The sequence below is a fragment of the Dunckerocampus dactyliophorus genome, chromosome 6 (assembly GCF_027744805.1).
Source record: "Dunckerocampus dactyliophorus isolate RoL2022-P2 chromosome 6, RoL_Ddac_1.1, whole genome shotgun sequence".
In the NCBI taxonomy this organism is placed as follows: Eukaryota; Metazoa; Chordata; class Actinopteri; order Syngnathiformes; family Syngnathidae; genus Dunckerocampus; species Dunckerocampus dactyliophorus.
The window spans coordinates 16,763,268-16,787,234 of NC_072824.1; the positions used below are offsets into that span (position 1 = coordinate 16,763,268).

A 23,967-nucleotide genomic window follows, 5' to 3' on the forward strand; every position below is an offset into this window, starting at 1 on the left:
TGATGATTAAAATTTGCTGATCTGGTAAACCTTCAAACAGCTAAAATGATGCATAAAGCAAACGATAACTTGCTACTCAAAAACGTTATACAATTCTTCTCAACAAGAACAAGAGGAGAAATATGACTTTAGGGAAAAATTTAACTTAAAACATTTATCTGCGCAAACAACACTAAAAACCTTCAGCATATCAGTATGTGGAATCAAATTATGGAATGGATTGAGCACAGAACTCAAACAACGCACTAAAATGAGCCATTTCAAGAAACACTACAAGCATGTTTACAAAGTAGAAGGAAGAAGTGTCCTGAACCACTGTGTACTGTACATACAATGCTATGTCTCATCACACTTGGACTTACTACTAAGTTCTCATTTCTTAGGACTTCTTGAAGTATTACATTGTCTGTGCTCACTCAACAATGAACTATGTTTCTGTCAACTATCAACTTTTCATCACAAATTATTATATATTTATTATTATTTATTATCAATGTTATATAAGTTATCAATATATCACAACCCTTAACTACTATTGTAACAGATTATGATACTGCCTTATCATTTTCTTATGGTATCTCAATTTGGTTTCTATTTCATAATTGGTAAATGGGACATGTTATCTGATCGGTTGAACTGCAACATACAGTAAGTTGTTTACATTCAACATATGGCAAACATTTTGGGGACCGACTTTGCAAACTCCCAAGTAGTACACCTGTATACAATTTCTCTGACGTTATGGATTATTTCTAGTCTTATTTGGAGTTCTGATTATTTCTAGCATGGAGGGTGGCAACTGTGAGTAAGGACTTGCGAGAGGACCTCTTCCAATTATGCCAGTGTAAGGGAAGTGTATCAAACTTGAGCACAGATGCGCTTGCACGAGCCCAACGTGCCGTGCTTTAGGTGTGAAGTGGGCCGGTGCCATTGGCCAAAAACGACTCGACAATGCTGCAAATTAAAAATTCTGCAAATCGCATAAATGTTTCAGGTGCAGGATCAAAAACAAATGCAAAAGAAATATGCAAATTCGGAAGGGATGCCAGACCTGAGGGATAAATCCATTTAAAACATGATGAAGTGATAGCAAAGTAAAGCTGTACAGCGCTGACAGTGCGGTCAAGCAGCAGACAGGGAAAGGGAGGAGATAATCACGCGCGTCGTGCACGGTTCAGACGCAGCATAGTGGGAGTGCGCCCTCGATCACTGAGGCTCGGTCCACTTTTTTGTATAGTGCGTCGCCTTCCTCGTTCTCAACTGCTGGCATCACTCCACACGCACACGACCCTACAGCTTCACTCACTGTGTGCGTGTCTGCTGGCCTGCTGGGAGGAGGACGTCTGGATCGAGCCGCCGGTGGTGGTCGTGGACAAAGACCTTTACGTGTGGAACGTGCTGATCGTCAACACCGCCTGCCATTCGCCTCCCAGTAGAATCAAGGCAGCACTTCCACGCGTTTTTGTGTTCTCTTTTTGGGAGTGTCGCCTCTCTCACTCGGACCCATATCGAGACTCTGGTTGCATTCACCGTCACAGCACCACGTACGTGCCATGAAGTGCCCTCGCCCCGGCGTTGGGCTACGTGAATATTAATTGAGAATATTTTAATGTGCGTCAGTCTTCCATCCTGCTGTGTTGGGGACAGTTTCCAGTTTGCAGAGGACCGTGAAGTAATCGTCAAAAAGAAGATAGCAGCTAGCTTGGATTTGCTCGCTTTGGTGAGTAGACGCGCCTTCTCTCCCATCCACTTACGTTAGAATTACTACTAGCTAGCTAATGTCACTTGGCAACGAGCAGCGATGCTAGCCACCTTTAAAAATGAACACCAAACATGTGCTTAACACATTCATTTCAATAGTGTTTATGAATGTTTCATTATGTTAAATTGTGGACGAACATGCTTTAGGTGTGCTTTTTGACCACACGGGGCTTTTAAGCTAGCTAGCGAGCCTACGCCCAGGGGGGAACTCACGTCCTTTTTGAGAGATTACATTGACTATGTCACACTTTGCTGCTAATTAAAGATGCCAAGCTTACCTTGACATGAACCACATTGTGGTTAATGCCTCTGCCTAAGGAGGATTGTCGTGGTCAAACGTCAACTGTCTTGTTCAACATCTTGTTCCTCCCAGGGTCATTGTTATCGTGGGTAATCAAAAACACTACAGGACAGTGTAAGTATGTGCCAGGTGGAGCATGTGGTGTGGAACATGCACTGCATTGTGTATTTATGTGTGCTAGAGCTGTCACTGGCAGCAGTTCTTTGTGTAGTGTGTAAAGCTTGGACAGCAGATCCCTGTTTTTCATGGGGTTTACCTTCCGAGACCACGAGCAAATGGTGAAAAACCACAAGTGATTGATATAAAAGAGTCGGATCAACATTTGCAATAAAAGTGACTATTAGATTCGATTCAGTTCCAGAACCATCCCCTTCTCTATTCAATATGCCTCACGGTTAAGCATGTTTTACGTCGTACAATGTATAGGTACACACAACGAATAAATAGGAATTTAACATAATCGAAGAACAGATGGAATCGGAGTCACGGTGAAGAAGTGTTGTATATAATATAGGGATGTAAAGATATGGAAATTTCATATCATGGTTGTTGTGACCAAAATTATCACGGTTATCATTATTATCACGGTATTGTTGAATGTGCTCAGACATACACACAAACTAGCGTTACTCCTGTAAAAACAAAGCATGTTGCAGTGTTTCCACTAGGATTTGTTTTTAACACAGAATGTTTTTATTCTCAAAATTAATCGGATCTATGTCTGCCTTTCTGTCTCACTCCATGCATCTGCCCGAATTCGGAAGCCTCATAGGCAACAATGAAGTAGTAGCAGTCATACACAGCAGAAAACCCACAGAAACAATGACACATTTTGCTTTGCTCTGGTGTATGTAGTGTGCAGAAACATACATGTCATATGCATACACTACCCGCTGTCAAGTTCGCTAACACTTAACTTATGTTTTCTTTATTGACAAACTATAACAATATGTTTGACAAACCATGCACTCAACTGCAATTTTACTTACTTACACTCGCTGAAGAGTTGTGTATGGTGGTCACGGAGATGGCTCATCATATTGGAAGTGTTAGCGCCCTTTGCTGAGACTTTGTTTCTGCAGATAGGTCGATTGTTCAATTATTTTCCCCTCAGAATCCAAAATATGTCCACAAGTAAGAGCTTGTTCTTCTCAGGAGAGCTCTTTCCAGGGGTGCCGCCATGTTTTTACCAGCCACACATTGCAAACTGCGCATGCGGATTCTCTTCTGCTGCTTTAGGAAATTGACTTATCGAAATGCGGTTATCAATCATGGTCTTCCGATAATTTGAATTTGAAATGATAATACTAACCGTCGGGAGTTTTACTGTGATTAATCATTAATACTGGTAATCATGACATCCCTAATACAGTAATCCCTCGTTTTATCACGGGTAATTAAAAAGTAGAATTCCTTCTTTATAGATTCAATATTTTAGTACATAGAGCATAGAAAACCTTTTTACGAGCCTCTGCTTTTATTAGCAATTATTGTACCTGTTGTGAGATAATGCAAACCTGCAATAAAAGCCTGTTGTTTTATGTGGGCCTTTTTAACAGTGGTACGTGTATGCTGCACATTTTACCTGTATGATCACGTATTAAGAAATTATTACTGATTTAGGTTGAATGAGATGTGTTTTCTGCAACAAAATAAACTGTTTTCAAAGGGGGGAAAAAAATAAAAAATATATTTTTTTAGCAAAAAACCTTGAACTAACAGGTTCACTAATGCTGAATCATTGGAATGTTTTTCGCCGGACACCGTGAGAGCCATTACCCAAAAACAATTGCGAATAGTTGGGATAATTGATTGCCGCAGTACTAGGGATGCTCCGATCAAGGTTTTATGCTGCTGATTCTGATACCGATCATCCAGGACTGAAATTGGTCGATACTGATCACATGGATGAATTATACATTTTTCAATTTATTTATGATGAACGCTAGGGCTGGGTGATATGACCTCAAATCAACATCACGATAAATTGGGCAGCTTTACGTTGATACGATAAATGCACGATAAATCCCCGACCACTGTATATCTTTGCCAACGAAAAATAATTGCAGGAATTGCAAATGAACTGCTTTTCATTTATTTATTGACCAACTGGCACACAGGACTTTCAATGAAATATAAAAGTGTAAAAGTCCCTTGTAATCATTCAAGTATAAACATTCAAAATTGCTTGCATGACTTGAACAATGTCACATAGAACAGGAGAAAAAGGTTAACTCACTTGTACGCTTTTTTTGCGCAAATGGCTTGTATAAAGGTAGGCCTATGTTTGTATTAAGGCGGTAATGTCTTTGTGGAGGTTTTTGATGGTTACGACAGTTTTCACACACACTTTGCATTTTGTGTTCTTGCTCAACATCATCTTTGTGGAACCCAAAATATTTTGAAACAACAGATGTCGAATATTGTTTCGGAACAAGCACTACAGGGTCAACTTCGACTGACGTTAATTCGTCTACGGCGTGTCAGCCGCTTCTTCATTGTTTCCCTTCTTGTTCAGACTGGATGGGTGGAGTCACGTGACTCCACTCGCTGTATCTCGTCCTATAGGCCCTACCAGTAAATTTATTTTCGTTTTTATTAAAACACAGAATTTACTAACATGGGCAAAATGACGTGGGTTATTGTAGTAAATTTCTGTAATGGTAAATAAAAAAAAAAAAATTTTAATGGTTTATTGCCCAGGCTTAATGAGTGCTATTGGCTATTGTCTGTATAAAGGAGAAAAGTCAGGACAATTCCAAAGGCTCTTGACTGCCTGGAGGCCCAAAAAATAGGTAATTACTCATAAAATTCATAATTAATTAAGGGGAGAGAGGGCAACATGATTTTTTTCATGGGACCCAGAATTCCTGGCTGCACCCCTGCTATTGGTTATATGATATGAAAAAAGGAACCATAAAATCACCTTAATTTAGACAAAAGTATGTACTTTTTCTAGAGAAGATTTCTCACTCATAAAACTTACAGAGGATGAAACACCTTCTTTAAGGAGACTTTGGATGTGAGAGTACATTGGTAGAGCTCCAGCAGGACTTCCAGGTAAACGAGAGAGCACTCGGCGAACCCAGTGTCTTCCCCCTGCTGTGAAAGGCTTTAATGTGCTACCCCCGCGAGATAGTTTTCGTGGTATATGTTGGCACTTAAGTTCCACATGGCAGACATGATTGCTTTTGTTTTAGCACGCCTGCACACTGTGAAGGAAAGTGGGTGGAGGACGCTGCCCAAGACGTTAGTTACGGCAAGACTGTACACTGCATAGAGTGATCGCTGCAGGCTGCAATGGTACTAGCCACAGGTGATCGGCTTTTGAGATCAGCGTTCAAAGGCATATATCGGCATATGCCGATCACATGATTTTTCACGGAAATCGACTGATACTGATTGGTAGCTGATCGATCGGAGCATTCCTGTGCGGTACCAATACTCTGTCGATGATAATATAAGTCCCGTTATCTTCTGCTACATAGTCACCAATGCGCCTGACTTACATTCCTGCTAATAACTTCAAATTAGTGATCAGTGGGACACCAGTGATTGTAAAGTTGGCGCTCAGCCAAATGTGACGAGCGTAAATAGAATGGCTCGGTGAATAAAGGTTCAGACAACCCCAAACATCTACACTACAACATCCTCTGAAGTAGTTCACATCCAATATTTATCTAATAAAATAACACAAATAAAAAACATTTTAAGTAAAATACATCATTCACTCGAGATGTGAATTTCCTCCTCAGTAAGCCATTGTGGCTGTAACTTGGCTTGTTGAACAGTCTTGCTCTGAATCAGAGGACGGAAAAGTGGTGATGTCAGAGGCTAATCTGAAGTCTGATTGGCAAAAAAACAGCCCCATTGCTAAAAGTGTGTATGTGACATGGACCAGCACTCCTAATTCTTATAGCGCTGGGCAGATTGCATTGATATGGCAACACACAGAAGCTAAAATCTTGATTGGACAAAAAAATCTACCATCCACATATGCGACTGGAAGCAGTGCAACCAATAAACACACTACTAAATAAAGATAATGGACTGTTGAGAATAAATGAACACTGGAACAAATACTAGAATTGAAGTTTTCCATTTAGGTCAGTGCTTCTGGTAGTGGTAGCCAGGTCCTGACTGCACAGCACTGACTGCTATACTGCTAGAGGGATCACATGGGTATTTCTTTGTGTTCTTATCTGTAAACTACTTAGCAAATGAAAAAACAGAATATGCTCATATTCCACTTTTTTAAAACTCGATTACGCCTGGGTTACTCCTTTCTAACCTGAAAATCAGGTCATGTATACACCTATCGGCATATCCCGATCAAAAGGAACATTAATTTGTGTTCTGCGCATGTTCTATGCAAAAGGAATCTTGTGTCTTTGGCTGGAACTACTTGTAAACATGACGACACACAAAACCCCATACTTTTGGAGCGAGGGGGAAACAAGCCACTTCGTTAGTGTGGTGAAAGACAGGAACATTATGTCTTTTATTGACGGTAGAAAGTACAGCAATAGCGAAATCTATCAGAACGTGAGCAAGCAGTTACCCGAAGCAAGGTTTGTACAAATGCATTTTCAGTGTCCGGCGGGCCCTGGGGATGTAGCATGGATATGGATGGCACAGCTCCGACTCCATTTCACGTTCTCGCCTTCCATTAATGAAGAAAGTGACACAGAATAGTGTCAAGTACTGGTGGTGGGTCAGTCAGCCGGTGTTGTTGTTTTTGGATACAGGAAGAAGAAGCGGAAATGACGCACATTGCGTCATGACGTTTACCGTGTGCCGAAACATGCGTTTTTTGTTTTTTTTTCCATGTCACGCATTTGTAAACGGGTTATTCCGAATGTTTCAGGAACCGGAACATGAACATACCTTAACCTGAATATTAACTGCATGTAAACGTAGTCAATGACAGCCTTCATCTTGTAGAATAGAATAGAAATAATCAGAACAACTTTAAATAAGACTGTAAAGAATCCACAAAGTCAGGGAAATTGCAGTAATATGGCAGTGTGGAGGCAAAAACGTAGTCGTGTACAGGGCCGCAGCAGCAGTTTAGAAGTTATGGAATAAGCAAATGGGCCGAAGTGTGAACACAGGCCAGCAGGGACCAGGAGTGGGAGGGCTAATCACGCCTCAAGTCCAGCAAGGTACAGATGGCCTAGTGTGAGTACGCCCTTAAGAATGTTGAATTGAATCTTGTTAGATTGTCAGACATAACAAATGACAAGGAAGCATTCCTTGCCATTTCATCACTTCACCCATATGCATATGATGACCAGACTCTCTTCAGTCGTCATGTCAGATTGAGCCATCTCTTCATTTTTAATACCGCTTGTCCTCAATAGAGTCACAGATGAGCTGGAGCCTATTCCAGCTGACTTACTGTAAGTCGAGAAGCGGGGTACACCCTGGTCTGGTCACCAGTCAATCTGGTCACCAGATTTAGCCACAATAGATTGACTTCCTGTAGTTAAAACACATTTCTGTGGAAAAGAGAGTACTGCTTAAGCTTGTAGACCTTGTGAGGTTTGTGGATGGAGGTCGACTAGACACAATATTACATAACTGTACACAGGCCTCATGAGCATTTCACAGCTGCTGATTTGTGTACCATCACATCATGACATGAATCCAACAATATCAAGTTACTATTACATAATTCTGTATGTTGTACTCAGTGTTCCTACAGATGAATTACACCTTTCAGACATACTGTCATATTTTAATAAGCCAATAAGGTTAGGTAGTGTGATGAAACATCGAGTGTAATAGTGGAAATGTGGGCACCATTTCTTACCATGGAACTTGTCTTGATTGTCACAATAACATTAATGAATCTCTCTGTAGCTCCTTTGCACCATTTAAATTCAGTCTTTCCTCTTACCTTTGCAGTGATTTACCCAAACAAGGTTGTTTTTGTCAGGGCTCATGTAGGTGCAACATAGTGTCTCAGTAAGGTGCTGCTGTTCCTTGGACCGTGCTCTGTTCCTAACAGACACCTGTAAATGTTTGCTCTGGTATGTAGAAGGTTCCTGTAAAGTGGCAGCGACTAACCAATATTAGGAATCAGTGTAGCATTTTATAAAAAGCTTTGACATCACTGGGTGAAGCATATTTCTCCATTATTGTTTGGCAATTACTGTAACTACACTTATAGGCCATTTATCACACAATTCTTAAATGAAAGCTTGTTTAAAAAAAAAAAAAAAGGTGTTGTTTTGTCTGTTTACACAGCACTGGTGGTTTGTAGCCTGAAAATGCAAACACTTCATGTCTTTTTTTTCCGTTGTTGTTATTTAAAGGACACCATTATCATTTTCATAGAAAAAATGGTGGACAAGTGTATACACGTTAAGAGCTCATGAAAACAATAATGAAGACCACTGCTCTGTTGTAGCATTGGTGCTTGTAATGTTTTGCATAGTGTGCATTTACCACACCCCTATTGTGTCCAGCAGAGTCGCTTTATGTATATACAGTATAATGGATGCCAGCTAGTGCAGCTGTATGTTAGTAAACCTCACAGCTTGAACCATGAGAGTCCAGACTTTTAGCTCAATGGCTAGTGCTCTTTACTGTCATTCAGCAGACCTTGGTTTGAGCCCATGGCGGAAACGGAGGATATTCAAAAGAAAATTTAATCTATCTGGAAAATCACTTTGTGCACGTGTATGTTTTTTTTTTTTTTTAGGGCTGTCAAATTATTTAAAAATGTAATCAAATTAATCACAGTTTTCACGTCCAACACTTTCTTTAATACAAAACAAACATTTAATTCACACTTTAACGTTATTGTGAGCAATGAGGGGTTGCGTTCAAAGACACCGTGTCATTTAAGTTGAACTCACACGTTTTAAGTGTTTTTATGGGATTTCTGAGCATACTTTAATACAGAAAATTGTACTTCCTCATTAAGAGTTACACAGTGAGTGATAAGAATATCCACGTATTGTTTTTCTTTGTATTTTTGTTTATTTAGACTATACATACATGCATAATAAAGTCAGGTTTGGAGTGTCCGTGAATGCATCTCCTGGTCATCTAGTGACAATAAGGAAGTGTTTAAATGGCCCGAGGAACTAACCGGAACTATGTTCCTCTTCACCGAAATCCGACCAGGACTGGGTGATAAGTCACTGTTGATGACGACACTGGTGATGCGGATGTCATACAACTTCATGTCAAAAAAACCCAAACTATCCTTTTAACCTTGCATTTGTCATGTTGCAACCTCAAGCCTTGACATACAGTATATGGTACACTGTATTCTATAATCAGTGTTTTCCCTGACTATTGCAATATCTCCAAGGAAACATTCACAATGTACACATGATCTTGCTCAATAGTCCTCCCTTATCTTGACACATGCAGTTTGTGCCTTTTCACACTACCATTTCACATCTACCATTCAGTTTCCTTCACTAACCATGATGATATTTTTCTTAGCTATAACCCTGAATGTAGTGTAGTACTACATCGGGCCCTTTTAGTATGTTGTTAAAGTCTGTCAACTGAACTCTTTGTCTATGTTAAAGTATTTGTTTCTTCATTGTGCAGGAGCAGATAACCCCAGAACTAATGAATTCAGAACACATACAATCCACACACCATTATCACTAGTACCTTGCACAAGCTAAATACAAGGTAATGATTTATGTGGATTGGTGTCTACTACAAAAACGTAGAAAAAAACGTGGACTGGCTGGGAGTGCTCAGAGGCAGCTGTGTGTGTCAGCTCCTCTTGTTTGTGTCAGCTTGTATTACTATCGGAGGCCATGCTGAAATGGTGGGCTTCACTTTGGGGTGGGGGGCCCACTTGAGCAAAAGACCAAATTTAGAAAAGGTCATAGTTTTTTGTTTTTTTTCATAGTGTTGGTCCTATTTAGACCTTGGCAGACTTCTCTTCCAATCACAAGCTACTTTTTTCAATACACTTCGGGATTTCATACATATGACATAAGAGCTACAATTTGTTCTATTTAAAGCATCACGTCTTTCTATTTAAGGAGTGGTTAACTCTTTCAGCATTTGTTGGTACTCAAGCCTCTTTTACGGTAAGTTCCCCCCACAATAATCATATGAGTAGTTGAATATGAAATTTATTTGTTTGGGTACAACAAAGGTAAACAGACCAACTGTACAGCATTTGTTGTTCTAGTAAATAACTTTTAAAATATGAATCTGTATAGTGGGGGTATCACAAGACACCCAACTCACGAGACAAGATGATACACGAGATTGGGTCCACAAGAACTAGGTGAGATGAGATTTTAACATTAATTTACAGAAAAGTACAATGAAAAAATATGACCGGACAAACAAACCTTTTTATTAACCAAGTCAAAAAACAATGTAGGTGTGTTTTGAAATGTTTGTTGTCCCACAAATTGACGCTAAACAATGTTATTGTCAATATTTTTTGATACCAAATAAACCACTTATGTTATGATGATACGTAGTAATGAGACTATATAATAATATATCATAATAATGCAACATATCCTTCAATATGTCATCTTTGACTTTATAAAGTTGTGGAATTGCTGCTTGTGACATGTATCTTCTTATAGGCAATTCATACGGTCTGTCAAATGTTTGCAACATTTCTTGAAAAGCTGGCTTTTCAACTGTATTGAAGAACAGCATTTCTTTGGCGATGTATTACACTACACTTTCTGTGAACTTGCTGTTTCGTTTGTATTTACTTTGTTGATCAAACGTTTCAGTGAGTGTGGACAAGACACCCCTACTGTATAGCCAAAGAGGAAAAAATCTTAAGACCAATTGAAAAATTGCAATAATTTACATTTTGCACTGTTGGATCTTAAGGAGGTTCTAAGTAGAGCTTCAAAATGCAAACAGAAGAAATGTGAGTGAGACAAAAACATTTTTGAGTAAGCAATATATTGCAAACAACCATTAAAGTCAAATAGGATGTTCATCAGCTGATCAAAGGGTTAAGACCACAGCCTATAAAAGCCAAAATCTTGGCCAAAATGTAGATTCAATGTCATTATCTGTCAGGTATTCACACTGATGTGATCTTTTGATGGCAAAGGAAATTAAGCGTTCTCTCTTTGAACGCGGTCGCATTGTTGAGCTCCATAAACAAGGCCTCTTGCAGCGTGCCTTTGCTGCTGAGGTTTGACGGAGTAAGACAGTCATTTTAAGCTTCTGAAAAGATCCTGTGTGTTATGGAACAAAAAAGTCAAGTGGTAGACCCAAAGAAATTTCACCGGTCCTGAGCCAGAGGATCCAATTGGCTGTCCATCAAGACACGGGATGATCCTCGGCCCAAATGAAAGTTGTTACTGGTGCCGAGTGCAGTCCAATAAACATCAGACGCCATCTGCGAGGGAAGGGTTTTAAGAACAAAAAACGTCTTCAAAGGCCTTGTCTCCTTCAATGCCACAAAACTCCCATTTTAGACTTTGCCAGGGAGCACCAAACATGGGACATTGAAAGGTGGAAGAAAGTTTTGTTCTCTAATGAGAAAAACCTTGACGGTCCTGATGGCTTCCAACGTTACTGTCATGACGAGAACATCCCACCTGAGATGTTTTCCACATGGCAAGTGAAAGGGGCGCCATCACGATCTGGGGTGCTTTTTCCTTCAATGGAACAATGGAGCTTCAGTTTGTGCAGGGGCATCAGATGGCAGCTGGCTAGGTGGAAATGTTGCAGTGGGCATCACTCGTCTGTGTGGTAATGACTGGGTTTTTCAACAGGACAACGCTACAGTTCACAACACCCGCCTAACAAAGAACTGCTTCCAGGGGAGTAACCTCACTCTTTTGGACCATCCCTTGTGTTCCCCTGAGCTAAATCCAATTGAGAACATTAGAGCATGGAAGGCAAGTTGACAAAAATGAACATCAGTTCCAGACAGCGGATGCCCTCCATGAAGCCATCTTCACCACCTGGAGCGACATTCCCTCTAGCCTCTTGGAAACACTGGCATCAAGCATGCCCAAACCAATTTTTGAGGTGATTAACAAGTATGGCGCAGGTACTCCATTACTGAGTCCTTTTTTTGTTATTTGAGTTCTGTTTTAGAGGGGTATCATGTTTTTGTGAGCTATGGTCTTAAACTTTTGATGATCTGATGAACAGCCTATTTCTGTTTTAATGGTTGTTTGCAATAAATTGATTACTCAAAAAATATTTTGTCTCACTCCTATTTCTTCTTTTTGCATTTTGAAGGTCTACTTAAAACCTCTTTAAGATTCAACAGTGAAAAATGTAAATTCTTGAAATTTTTCAACTGGTCTTAAAATTTTGATCAGGATTGTATGCTGCAACACAGTTACAACTTGTTTTGATATAATCTCTACTGTACAATAAAAACCTCCAAAGGAAGTTAAAGCTGTTGTATGTCACACATAAGCAGCTGCCTAGACAGCGCCTAGGACAGCCCATTATATCCAGTCTAACACACACGCATGTGCATTAGTTATGTTTTTGCCAGCTAAGGATAGCAATTTGTTTGTTGATTTTCCCATAAACTTTTGGTTAAAATCCAAATTGTACGGTTTTGTACTTTTGTAAATGTATTGCATTTTCTATTGGCTAATGCACCATTCTACATCAAGAGTGGTCAGTGTGACCACATCACATAACAGTTGGACATACTGAATATTTCCTTGCTCGGCCTCTGAGGCCCTGGTCTTTGGGCCAGCCCTTGAGCATATTAGGTTTCAGATGTGCGAATCTCATGGAGTTTGCGGCTGCTAGTGGAAATTTCCACTTCTCCTAGAGGCTACTACTTCTGAATGTAATGGTATGGGGCTTTGTGGAAATAACAGCATTCTTTGGAGGTGCAGTTTATAAATAAAACCAAATATTCCTACATGTCTATGTTGAAAATGACTCATTCAGATCACCTTTGTGTGCAGCTCTGTGTTCTGTATGGGCATATGTTTGAAATCGGTTCAGACCGAGGTCTTCATTGTCCAAATTGAGTGGCTCAGTCATTGTTGTTCATGATGGCAGTCTCTAGGAATTCTAAGGAAGTTTGTTGACAGGAGAGTGATGACTTCTTTGTGTTGAGGTCTTTACCATTACAGTTAGTTACACAGTGAGTCAGGAAAGGGTAAGTCTTGGGTTGCGCATTATCAAGTGTGTTGCCGCAGTAATTCAAACCTCTGTTTCTATATTTAGACACTAAGTGGAAGAGGCTGAGTCGTTTATGACAATGTAACCCTGGCAGAGATCCAGACTTTCTGTGTGCCTTCTATTTGTTGATGCTGTCATGTCACAGGAAGGGGGTGGGAGTGCATGATGATTGTGAGAGATGGATGTGCCCACTCTTGCTCATTTCCAGTGAATGTGATGTGCAAGCAAAGTGTTTCTGGTTATGTAATAAAGTTTGGCCATGGAGTGAGACAAACAGATTGTGGTAGCAACAATGGGGGAAATGATAGTAGGAAAAAAGAAGTCATTTTTATACCATCAAATTCAAGTCAAGCCATATGTTGTTTAGTTTGTTTGAGGTTGACAAGAGCCTAATCCAGGGATGTCAAACTCGTGCCATGGAGGGCCGAGACACTGCAGGTTTTCTTTCCAGCCAGTCACTAAATCAGGTGATTTTAATGATCAACACCTTCAGTTTGAGGGAAGGAGCTCATCAATTAAATCACCTGCTGAAGAAGCTGGTTGGAGAGAAAACCTGCAGCGTCTCGGCCCTCCAGGGCACGAGTTTGACACATGTGGCCTAATCAGTCATTTGGGCTCACTTCCATTTCTTGGCATTTTGCATCTTCTCTCTGTGCTTGTGTTAGTTCTCTCCTGTCACTTTAACTTTCTCTGACCATCAAAAACCTTGCATTAGTTTAGTGGTGTAAAATGAGTGTCTGTCAATTCTGTCAATCCTGCACTTGTATCCTAGGGCTGTCCAGGGATGGACTTGGACTGGGAGGCGAAGTGTTCAAAACCAGTAGACTTAAACAATGGAAGAGAGTCTCTAGGCTCTGGATTCTCCTTGGCACTATTGTTAGTGAAAGGCTGGACTGCACTGTTTTTGTACATCTAGATATCCACTTCCACGCTGAATATCTTGCCTTTCGTCCACTTTTTGGCACACTGCCCGGGTGCATTGCAATGCCAAATGTACACTCCTGTCCCTCACTTGAAGTGTGTATTGTATGCAGTTGTACCAAAAGCTGCACACTGAAAAAAAATCCAAATATGGATACATATACCGCTGTACGACTAGTCAACGTACACCTTTGAAAGAAACCTGCTAGAAAAGGAATTAGCAAGTAGCAGTGGATAGCACAAGCCCTATTAAGAGTATCAATACTGTCAAACAAATCATGCTGCAGAATAGAGCATATATCATGTTGTAGTATATTTCAACTGATCTGTCATTATTTGAATGCATTTGTTTTGAACCCACAGTTCCCAGAATTTTTGCTGTGTTTGCAGTAGATTTTGTTTGTCATTGACAATATGACACCTAAAAGCAGGCATGTGGGTTCTTTACTGCTCATTGGTTAGATTTAGAGATGGCCTGATGTTATGTAGTTTGATACCGCCGGGCTGTAGAATTTCACCCTCATAATACAAAGTGGAAAAAGACCTCCAAGTCTACCCTGACACTGGCAATGACCACCTTTTTTGAAAGCTGTCATCCTCAACCTGGTCATCCATAATTCCCTACAGTAGTACTGTACAGTGTGGTTGCTACTTTTGTCGCGTTCATAAACTTTGTCATGAAGAATGCTCACAAAATTTCAATATCTTATAAAGGCATTGGCCCCCATTCACAGCTGAGTCACCCCAGGAATGTTATGTTGTTTTTTGCTTGTTGTATAACTGCAGAGAGATGGATGATTTGTGGCGCAATGGAATCAGCAGCATAGCGCCTGACTGATGTTTGTTTGGGCAACCGGAACTACGTAGGTTTGTGGCATGGCACTGGACTCTTTTTGTAAACATACTTCTGTTATTTATTTATTTATTTATTTATTTATTTATTTATTTATTTATTTATTTTTGCTGATCTACAGAATGATTGGCTCTGTAATGCATGTTTCCGGGATTGAGTATTTAAGTCTTAAAAGTTTATAGTTTTACCTTTTGTTTGTTCAGTTAAGCAAAATGAGATTGTAATGGCCCTGTTCCCAAAAGGTTTGGAGTATTTTTTCTTTTTTTGGCATGGAGCCCTTTCAAAAAGATTGAGTAGAGAGAATGTAAGAACAATTAAGGGAGCCCTCTGACAAGGCTCATAGAAAGTTTTGATGCTGTGACTTTGTAGGATTCTCTCCAGATGCTCAGCATAAAGCCTACTGGGTAAGTGTATTTACAATGTGTCTCTCCATGTAAAAGAAAATATATTTTATAAATAATGTTGTCGTTGCAAGGTGACACCGATTCACTCAGGGTGGTTTCTCTTTATAAGTGCCCATTCAGTCACATTTTTAATAAAATACTTATATTCAGCCTTATCTTTGTGCACTCTTTCCATTGTGGTTCTGAGCAGACTTTCCAGTCGTGGCTTATATCTGGGACTCTGAGTCCAAGTAATTTGACCACAGTAGCACTTCTCTAGAATGTCACTGGCACTCGTGTGTTAACATTCCCAGTACACTCGCTGTACAGTGTAGGATTGTGCTTCAAGTCTCGAGCGTTGACAGGAACCGGGACTAACCTTCCGATTCTCCCGGGATTGTTCAAATGTTTTGCCCACTTAGCCGACCGGAAAAAATAGTGGTGAACACCAACAAAGAAGAAGCCAGCGAGCAAAGAAGTGGCTAAAAAGTTTGGCTTAACTTCATGAAAAAGAGCGGTCGGCTCAGTGCAACATTTGCAAAATTATATCATGCAAAGGAGGGTGAACGATCAACATGATTAATGTTCACACATAACAGAATACTTTGTCTTTGATGTGCTATGCCAGACTTCCTCTCAGCAATCAGAATCAGGAAAGTCAAACAATAAATGACGTCTGTCTCATGCCAGTGTAACAGAGGGTTTCAGGATGCTCGCTGATGTGGAAGTTTGACGTAAATAAAAGGACGGGAGCTACGGCTCGGCAAGTTTATCATTTGTACAGTCCGTCTCTGTTAGCAACAGCCAACGGACCTTCTCAACTCACACAGCACACTTCCGGCCTTCAAAATAGGAGTGCTTTGGGCTGTATCCTGTTTACGTGGGTTAATAAAATAAGGGTGTCATTAAAAAGTAGCTTACACCAACATTGAGGTAGCAAACAAAGTATACTACTTTTCAGTAACACCTTTTGTGAAAGTGTACTCCTGTAAAAAGAAACTTCATCACATTTATATTCAAGTTGAATAGTTTGATGATGTATTTATATACTGGTTGAAAATAGCCCTGTAAGAAATAATAATTTTAAAAAAGTTAATGTCCTTAAAGAATTCAGTGAGAGGTTCTGTCATTTCATCCAAAAAAAACTCTGGTTAGCACCCTCATTTAAAGGAAAGCAAACACACATGTACATGTCAAGACATTGAGGTTGGCAAAATAATCGAGCTTGTTTTTATTTGCGGTTAGTTGATTTATTGATTATTGTGACAGGCCTAGTGACACCCCTAGTGAGCACGCACCAATCCGTCAGTGCTGATTTCCTTAATTTTGGGGGATCGGAGATCAGCCGATCCTTACATATGAAACCGATCTTATCCACGATCTTATCTATCGCCACAATCTGAAAGTCAGCCACTGTCCCCTTTTGCGCTGCCAGACTGACAGCAGGCAATCAAGCTAAGGCTGAAGCTAAAGCTATCCGGAGCAAAGAGCCATGCAGCAGCCTGCTGTTAGCACTTATCAGCAGTGAAAAGAGCAAAGCTACTATGAGGAAAATTTATGGAGTTCATGGCATTGGACGACCAGCCATTTTCGCTCGCTGTGAACTTTATTTTTGGTAAGCGGCTCAAATCTGGTCTGCATTGTAATCTGTTGTGCAATTTTTGTTGTAAAATGTGAAAAATAAAAGATGAAAGGAACTGATATAATTCAGTAGTTTGGACAGCAATTTTCTAAATTTTTAATTTATATTTGAGAGAACTACCTCAGATGCAGTGAAAACATGTTTGTATTGTTTCACGTGCATTGTTCAGTGTTTTTCAACAAAATAAGATTGGAACATTGAAAGTATGCCATTGTCTGAATTGGCCAATATTGGAATCTGCAGGTCAGGCTTTTTAAAGATCTGTGATTGGTAACCGGACAGAAAATTGTAAATGGTGCACCCCAATTCCCAGCAATTTATCCTACCTCGAATGAGATTACAGTTTGACTTTAAATTTTTGGAATTTAAATCTTGGAATTGGCAAAGTTAGAAAAAAAAATGGGTGTTTGGTTTGTAATATTCGATTAATTCCATTCCATTTTCCTGCGCTTATCTGGGTCTGAGTCACGGGGGCAGCAGTCTCTGTAGGGAAGTCGAGGCTTCCTGGTCCCCGGCCACATCTTCCAGTTCCACCAGGAGGACCTGAAGGCGTTCCCAGGCCAGCTGTGAGGCATAATCCCTCCAGCGTTTGCTAGGTTTGCCCCGGGGCCTTCTCCCGGCTTGGCATGCCCGGAACACCTCACCAGGGAGGCGCCCGGGAGGTATCCGGAGTAGATACCTGAGCCACATCAACTGGCTCCTCTCGATGTGAAGGAGCAACGGCTCTACTCTGAGCTCCTCCCGAATGACCAAGCTCCTGACCCTCTCTTAGGGTGAGTCTAGCCACCCTACGGAGGACACTCACTTCAGCTGCTTGTACTGTATTTGCGATCTTGTTCTTTCAGTCACGACCCAAAGCTCATGACCATAGGTGAGGGTGGGAAGATAGATCGACGGGTAAATTGAGAGCTTTGCTTTCCGGCTCAGCTCTCTCTTCACCATGACAGTCCCGTACAACGAGCGCATTACTGAGACGCTGCGCCGATCTGTCGGTCGACCTCACGCCCCAACCTTCCTCACTCGTGAACAAGGCCCCGAGATACTATTCGATTAATGTTTTGGTAAAAGATTAAACTGACTGTATTGTAGCAAGAAAGACATGTCTTTGGTTGGAAAAATGCCATGCACCTGTGTTCGTTGTCTATAACATACGCCTGCCCATACCATTAATCCCACTGCCACCATGGGCCACTCGATCCGCAGCAAAGGTACATTTTATTGATAGCGTTTTGAATCCACAGAGCAATACAGTGACGAGATCCTGAGGCCAATTGTTGTGCCATTCATCCACAACCATCACCTCATGTTGCGGCATGATAATGCACAGCCTCATCTTTGCAAGGACACAATTCCTAAAAACATCCCAGTTCTTGTATGACCAGCATACTCACCGGTCATGTCACCAACTGAGGATGTTTGGGATGCACTGGGTTGGCGTACACAGTATTGGAGGCAAAAGGTGGTCACACCAAATAGTTACATTTTATTGTTAATACATGGCCAGTTTGAATGTGTAACAAACAGACAGAAAATGTGCAACAGCTATGTGAAATAAACTTGAGGGAGTTCAGGCAATTTGCAGTGAAGCAACAGAAAACGTTACATCACATTTTGGGTTTGTGAAAACCTCCTTCTTTCATGATGTTTGCTAAAGGGGAGGTGCTCCAGATGTTTCCGCAAGGAGCCCGTATCCTCCTTCCCTCAGTAGGCGTAGATATGTCCAGTCATGTTACTTTGATAGATTGTGCAAGGCCCTCTGAACCCAAAACCCCATGTCTGTTGCCCTGGCCAACATTTTTGATTTACAGTATGTGGTGGCATTTATTTAGCTATAAGTATGAAATGTGAGTTTACAGCCTTAATCCAATATCCTTACCTGTTGTGTCATTCATTTCAATAACACCTCCCACTCGCACTGCACTGAACACTCACAAACATGTTGAGATATTTAGGGTCTAATGTTAAATTTAGTGTAATTCTTTTCACTTGCTGCTTCTGTTGACATACAGTAAATGTTCTTGCACCACAGCTCAGCAGTCTTGATGAAGGAGTTGATTGATTCCCTGAGCATGTTGATTTGAACTACAAAGTTCTCTTTTTTTTTGACTATTTTTCTTTCTTTTTTTTTCTTTTGCATGGTCAATTGCCTTACCTGTTGAAGATCATTTCAGTTTTAAAATGCTGTAAAAGTGATGCTTACATAATGCACTCAGTTTCTGTGTTCTTTCCCAAATTGGATCAGAATATTTTGTTGATATTTGAGACAATTGTTTATCATATTGAAACTGAAGATAAACTAACATGACTGAATTTTCACTTTCATTTTTAGTTTTGGCTCGTTCCTGTGTCACTTTTGGGACAGTCTTTGTATCACCACCTGTCTGATTCATGTCATTTCTCTCTACCTTTCCAGAATATCCATGAGCTCTGATTTTCCGCACTACAGTTTCAGGATGCCAAATATAGGGTTCCAGAACCTGCCCCTTAATATCTACATTGTTGTGTTTGGGACGGCTATCTTTGTCTTCATCCTCAGTCTTCTCTTTTGCTGCTACTTAATAAGGTAAGCACAATTACACCTTTTAGCTTTTGATCAACTGAAGCAATCACAGCAACATGCCTCATTCTGTGGCTAAAACTCTCATATTGGGCTTTGTCCCTTCATTATTTTGCTTTTTCCAAATTATTTCCTTACGAAAAGTATTCATAGACAAGCAAATATTGCAAAGCAGTTAACATTAGCAACCGCAAGGTCAGCCACCTCCACAAATATTGCAACATCTAACATCGCACTGACTTATTGTTTCTAGTGTGTGTCTGCACAGTTTTGAAAAGTGTGCAGTCCACTTGTTTGGGATGAATCCGACATTTCAAAATAACTATTGCCAAAGAGCAGAATCACACTAGTGAAAGTCATGTGTAAACTACATGTTTACATGTGCTTATTGTTTGAAATGGTGTTTTGCTTATTGTTTAATCACAAGGGCGCACATTACAGTATTCCAACAGCACAGTTTGGAGAAGTGTGTTTCAGTGGTGATAAGATAAGAAGAATTGGAGGTAAAATAATGTTAATCAAAATTCTTGCATAGATTATGATAATCATGGCACTTTGCGTCAAATAATCTAGTCTTTAATTATGCCCCGTATTCACTTAACTTTACCTACACGGCTCTACTCACTATGGATGTGTTTCCACTGATACTGTTTTTAGCACTTGGTCATGTAGGGTTTCAGGCATACTAAGTAGTAATGTGCAATGCCGCTGATTTTCTTTCCAGTCCAAAACTGAGTAAATTCAGGCTGGTATCGGCTAGGGAAGATGCACAAATAAAGTGTAGTGAAACGTTTTTATATTTGATAGATATTTTATTTCAAATTAATTGTGGTCAATATGTAAATAAAAGGCTATACATATATCTGTATAGCACAGGGGTGCTCACACTTTTTCAGCCTGTGGGCTACTTTGTCCCTAAGATCTACTTCCTACTATAAACAGAGACTAAATATATTTATTTATTTTATTTATAAATATGAGTATTTATGTACATTGTACATGTGTATCGGGTGCACACAATCAAAATGATCTACCTCTTACTTTGAAACATATAGCATATACAGTATAAAATCTAATCGGTAAAATTTGCATCTATTATAGTAAATACTAATGATTAGTATTTCAAATTCACAGTTTCAAGGTTTACAGGTCATCAAAACACAATCAAACAGTCAAACCTGTCTATGGCGGCCACTAAAGGGACACGGCAGAAGTGGCCGCTATAGGCAGGTGGCCGTTATAGACAGGTTGGCAGCCATTTGCACATATTAACATGTCTGTGATTAGAAGCTTGTTGTCTTTGCAGATACATATAATTATACTGTTACATGTTGACCAGTAGAGGGCACTGTGGGACTGCGGATAAAAGTTGTAAAGCACTACTACTGTAGGTTAGTAAACTGCTGTTAATAAAGCGATTAAAGTGCATCGGCGACGTGAGTCTCTCCTTCCTCACAACAAGGGGCATTACAGTATTGACCAGTGCACATTGTCTCACACCAGGAAATAAACGGTGTCACTGTCTGCAACAAGCTCCAAAGAAGATGGCTTTTTTTTATGTTGAACAACTGACAGTTTGTGTGGATCTTGTGAATGATTGTGACTGAGCTAGGACTCAGTAATTAAAGTCTACACAAGACGGCTTCATTGCTTAAAAAACGAAACTTTTTCATACATGAAGCTTCTGCTTGAGTCGGCATTTTGGCCGCTATATGCGGTCAGATATTGACCAAGGGATACAAAATGGGTGGCCGCTGGCCGCGTTAGACAGGTGACCGCTATACACAGGGTCTATAACATGCAACTTTAAAAAAGTCGCATTATCTGTGTGTGCCTGCCGACATCTCTTCTCCACTTTTTTTGTTTAAGTCGCAGTCGCGTCACAGGAGCGACTCCGGAGTGGGCTCAATGTCAGCTGACTAATGTCATATGACATCTACGAAGTGACAGTAATGATGCAGGTGACACGTGACCAACACTACCTTTGAGATCGCCGTAATGGGCACCCCTAATATAGCATATATGTATATGTAAACTTAACATTGTTTTCACGTAAAAAACAAAACAAAAAAAAAGCTACAAATTTCCAAGGTGTGGGGGCATTTACTGAGCCGTGGCACCCCGCATGATCAATTACATATAGCGGAAACCCTGCCATAATAATAATTGTATATATTTTTAGGGGTGTCACACTACACTCAGCTCACGCAGGTACTTTTTGTAATGTTTTAGAATTTTGCATGCATGACCTAACTGTTGAACGTCTTTCCACAAACGGAAACGAAAACTAAAAATGATAAAAGTTCAAATAATGACAGCAGTTGTAGCTGCTACTATAATCATTTCTGTTGATGTGTAGTTATGTAAAGACGTGTACAATAGATTGCAGATTGAAGTAGACTAGCTTTATGTTTACGCTAATAAAACTACAGTTCCTATGATGCTTGAGTGCGGAACCAGGAAGTAGGTCCGAATTATACTTCTGCTTGGACATGAATTAACACAGCAGCAGCTGTTGAATTCCGCCGAAAACTGTATTTGTATTTTAGTGCATTTGGCCTCTTTTATGTTTAAAAATGCTTAATTTGGGCAAAAAATATGTGCAAAGTAGTCAACCATGAAACAGCGATCATTTATCAATGAATTCATGTTTGAAAAACCGCGACAGAGTGAGGGAGCGATGTTCGAACTGTGATTTAGCCAAGCTAATATACAACAACAGAAAAAACAAGCAGAGGACAAAATCATATAAAATATGTGAAAATTGTGTTTTAAACAATGAAAAAAAAGTAAAATAATGAAACCATTTAAATTAATTATTAATTAAGAATGAAAACAAACTCAGAATTCACACATGGCTTTGTGTATGATTGGCCATCGTTTGAACAGACTGACTGACTGGGTAGTTTACACAATCACCAGATGTAAGAAAAAGTAGTTCCCACCAACTGAGTATCATTTGCACTTGTGAGGATACAAGGCTATAAATGACAACAATAAACACACCATGCAGTATTATACTCCACAGTCTCCACGTTGCTGCAGTGGGCTGTTTCCTACTTTCCTCCTCTCAAATAAATGTCTTTTTTCTGTGGTGTGAATTTTGCAGTTTCATGTGGTACTATTTTGAAGGTGCAATGGAAAAGGGGCATACGCAACGACATGACATATTCATATACATTTGTGTATTCACATGCCTATGTGTAACAATTTAATTCATCCAGTCAAAGCATCCTTTTACACACCAAGGCAAGATTTTTGTAATCCTGAAATAATCACAGGAATGCCCTACAGTATCTTGCAGCACAGATGGTAAGTAGGTTTAATCATCCTGTTCTAATTTCACCACAAAAAAAAGATTCACTGTGACTTTGATGCAGTACCATGATTTAATAAGAAAAATCTAAATTTTAAGTTTTAAGTAAAAAGAAGAGCAGTTTTGCTCCGTTTAAGGCATCTAAAGATGCAGTCTCCCAAAGTTGAGAGAAGATGCACTGAAGAATGGTTTTATTATTAAAATATATACTACTGACTTCTGACAAAATATTTTGTGACCATAATTTTATTAAATCTATACATGAGATTACCGTTTTGACATTGCATTATGGTTGTTTTGGGGATTTAACAAATTAGTTGTTCTTTGTCCTCCAGAATTCTCACACAAGTCAAAGTTTGTGTTTTCCAATGAGGATGACACAGCCCCCGGTGGTAGCATAAAGTTAGTGCTTTTACAATGGCTCATGCAAATTGATACTGTCAGTGTTACATCTGCACTGATATTTTACAATACATACATTTTACTAAGTTTACACCACACAAGTATCTTGTATACCTCTGAAGTACTGCTGTGGTTTTCGTATAGATCCTAACAATTTGAAATATGGAACTAGCCATTTACCAAGCAGTACACTTCAGTGCTATTTGTGGCGGTATGGTTCGGAACAGTAAACCATGATCTGGCTTGCGTTTTCAACTTAGAGGGGTTTAGGCAGAGATGGCAAGAGCTGTGGAAACAACGTGAATAGTGTGACGTCATAACAGCACAACACTGTTAAACCAGCAGTGATTTCAACAAACACGAGGATATTCTGCCGTTTGTGTTTTTTCTTTCTTGTCATATGACAGAAATGGCTCTGTGATTTGTATTCTTCATGTTACATTTGCTGTTGATGTGCGTGCGTGCACTCTTTACGAGCATGTGGGTGTTCACGAGACAGCCGTGACTGACAGCTATTACTGCCTTTCGGCCGACGACAGACCTCATTCAGTTTAACACCCCAAAAATTGCAGAAAAACCTCACTGAACCAAACTGAACTCTACTGCTTGGTGTACAAATACAGACACCTTAAATTTGTGAGCGGTACATTTGGAAGTATCAGTCCCTTAAACTATCAGATTATTGTTCAGTAATGAAA

General features: G+C 39.9%; 1 protein-coding gene across 3 annotated transcripts in view; it reads left to right on the forward strand.

The window, feature by feature from the left end:
* Nucleotides 1-1,129: 1,129 nt before the first annotated feature.
* rnf24 (ring finger protein 24) overlaps nucleotides 1,130-23,967 on the forward strand; it is a 45,165-nt gene continuing 22,327 nt past the window's right edge. The window contains exons 1-3 of one of the 3 annotated variants that reach the window (XM_054778921.1): nucleotides 1,133-1,544; nucleotides 1,621-1,720; nucleotides 19,408-19,557. In XM_054778921.1, the coding sequence (XP_054634896.1) occupies nucleotides 19,415-19,557 (143 nt within the window). In that variant the 5' untranslated portion in view covers nucleotides 1,133-1,544; nucleotides 1,621-1,720; nucleotides 19,408-19,414. Of the gene's footprint in view, nucleotides 1,721-19,407; nucleotides 19,558-23,967 lie in introns of all 3 variants that reach the window. The other 2 variants (XM_054778919.1, XM_054778918.1) reach the window with 2 other exon arrangements.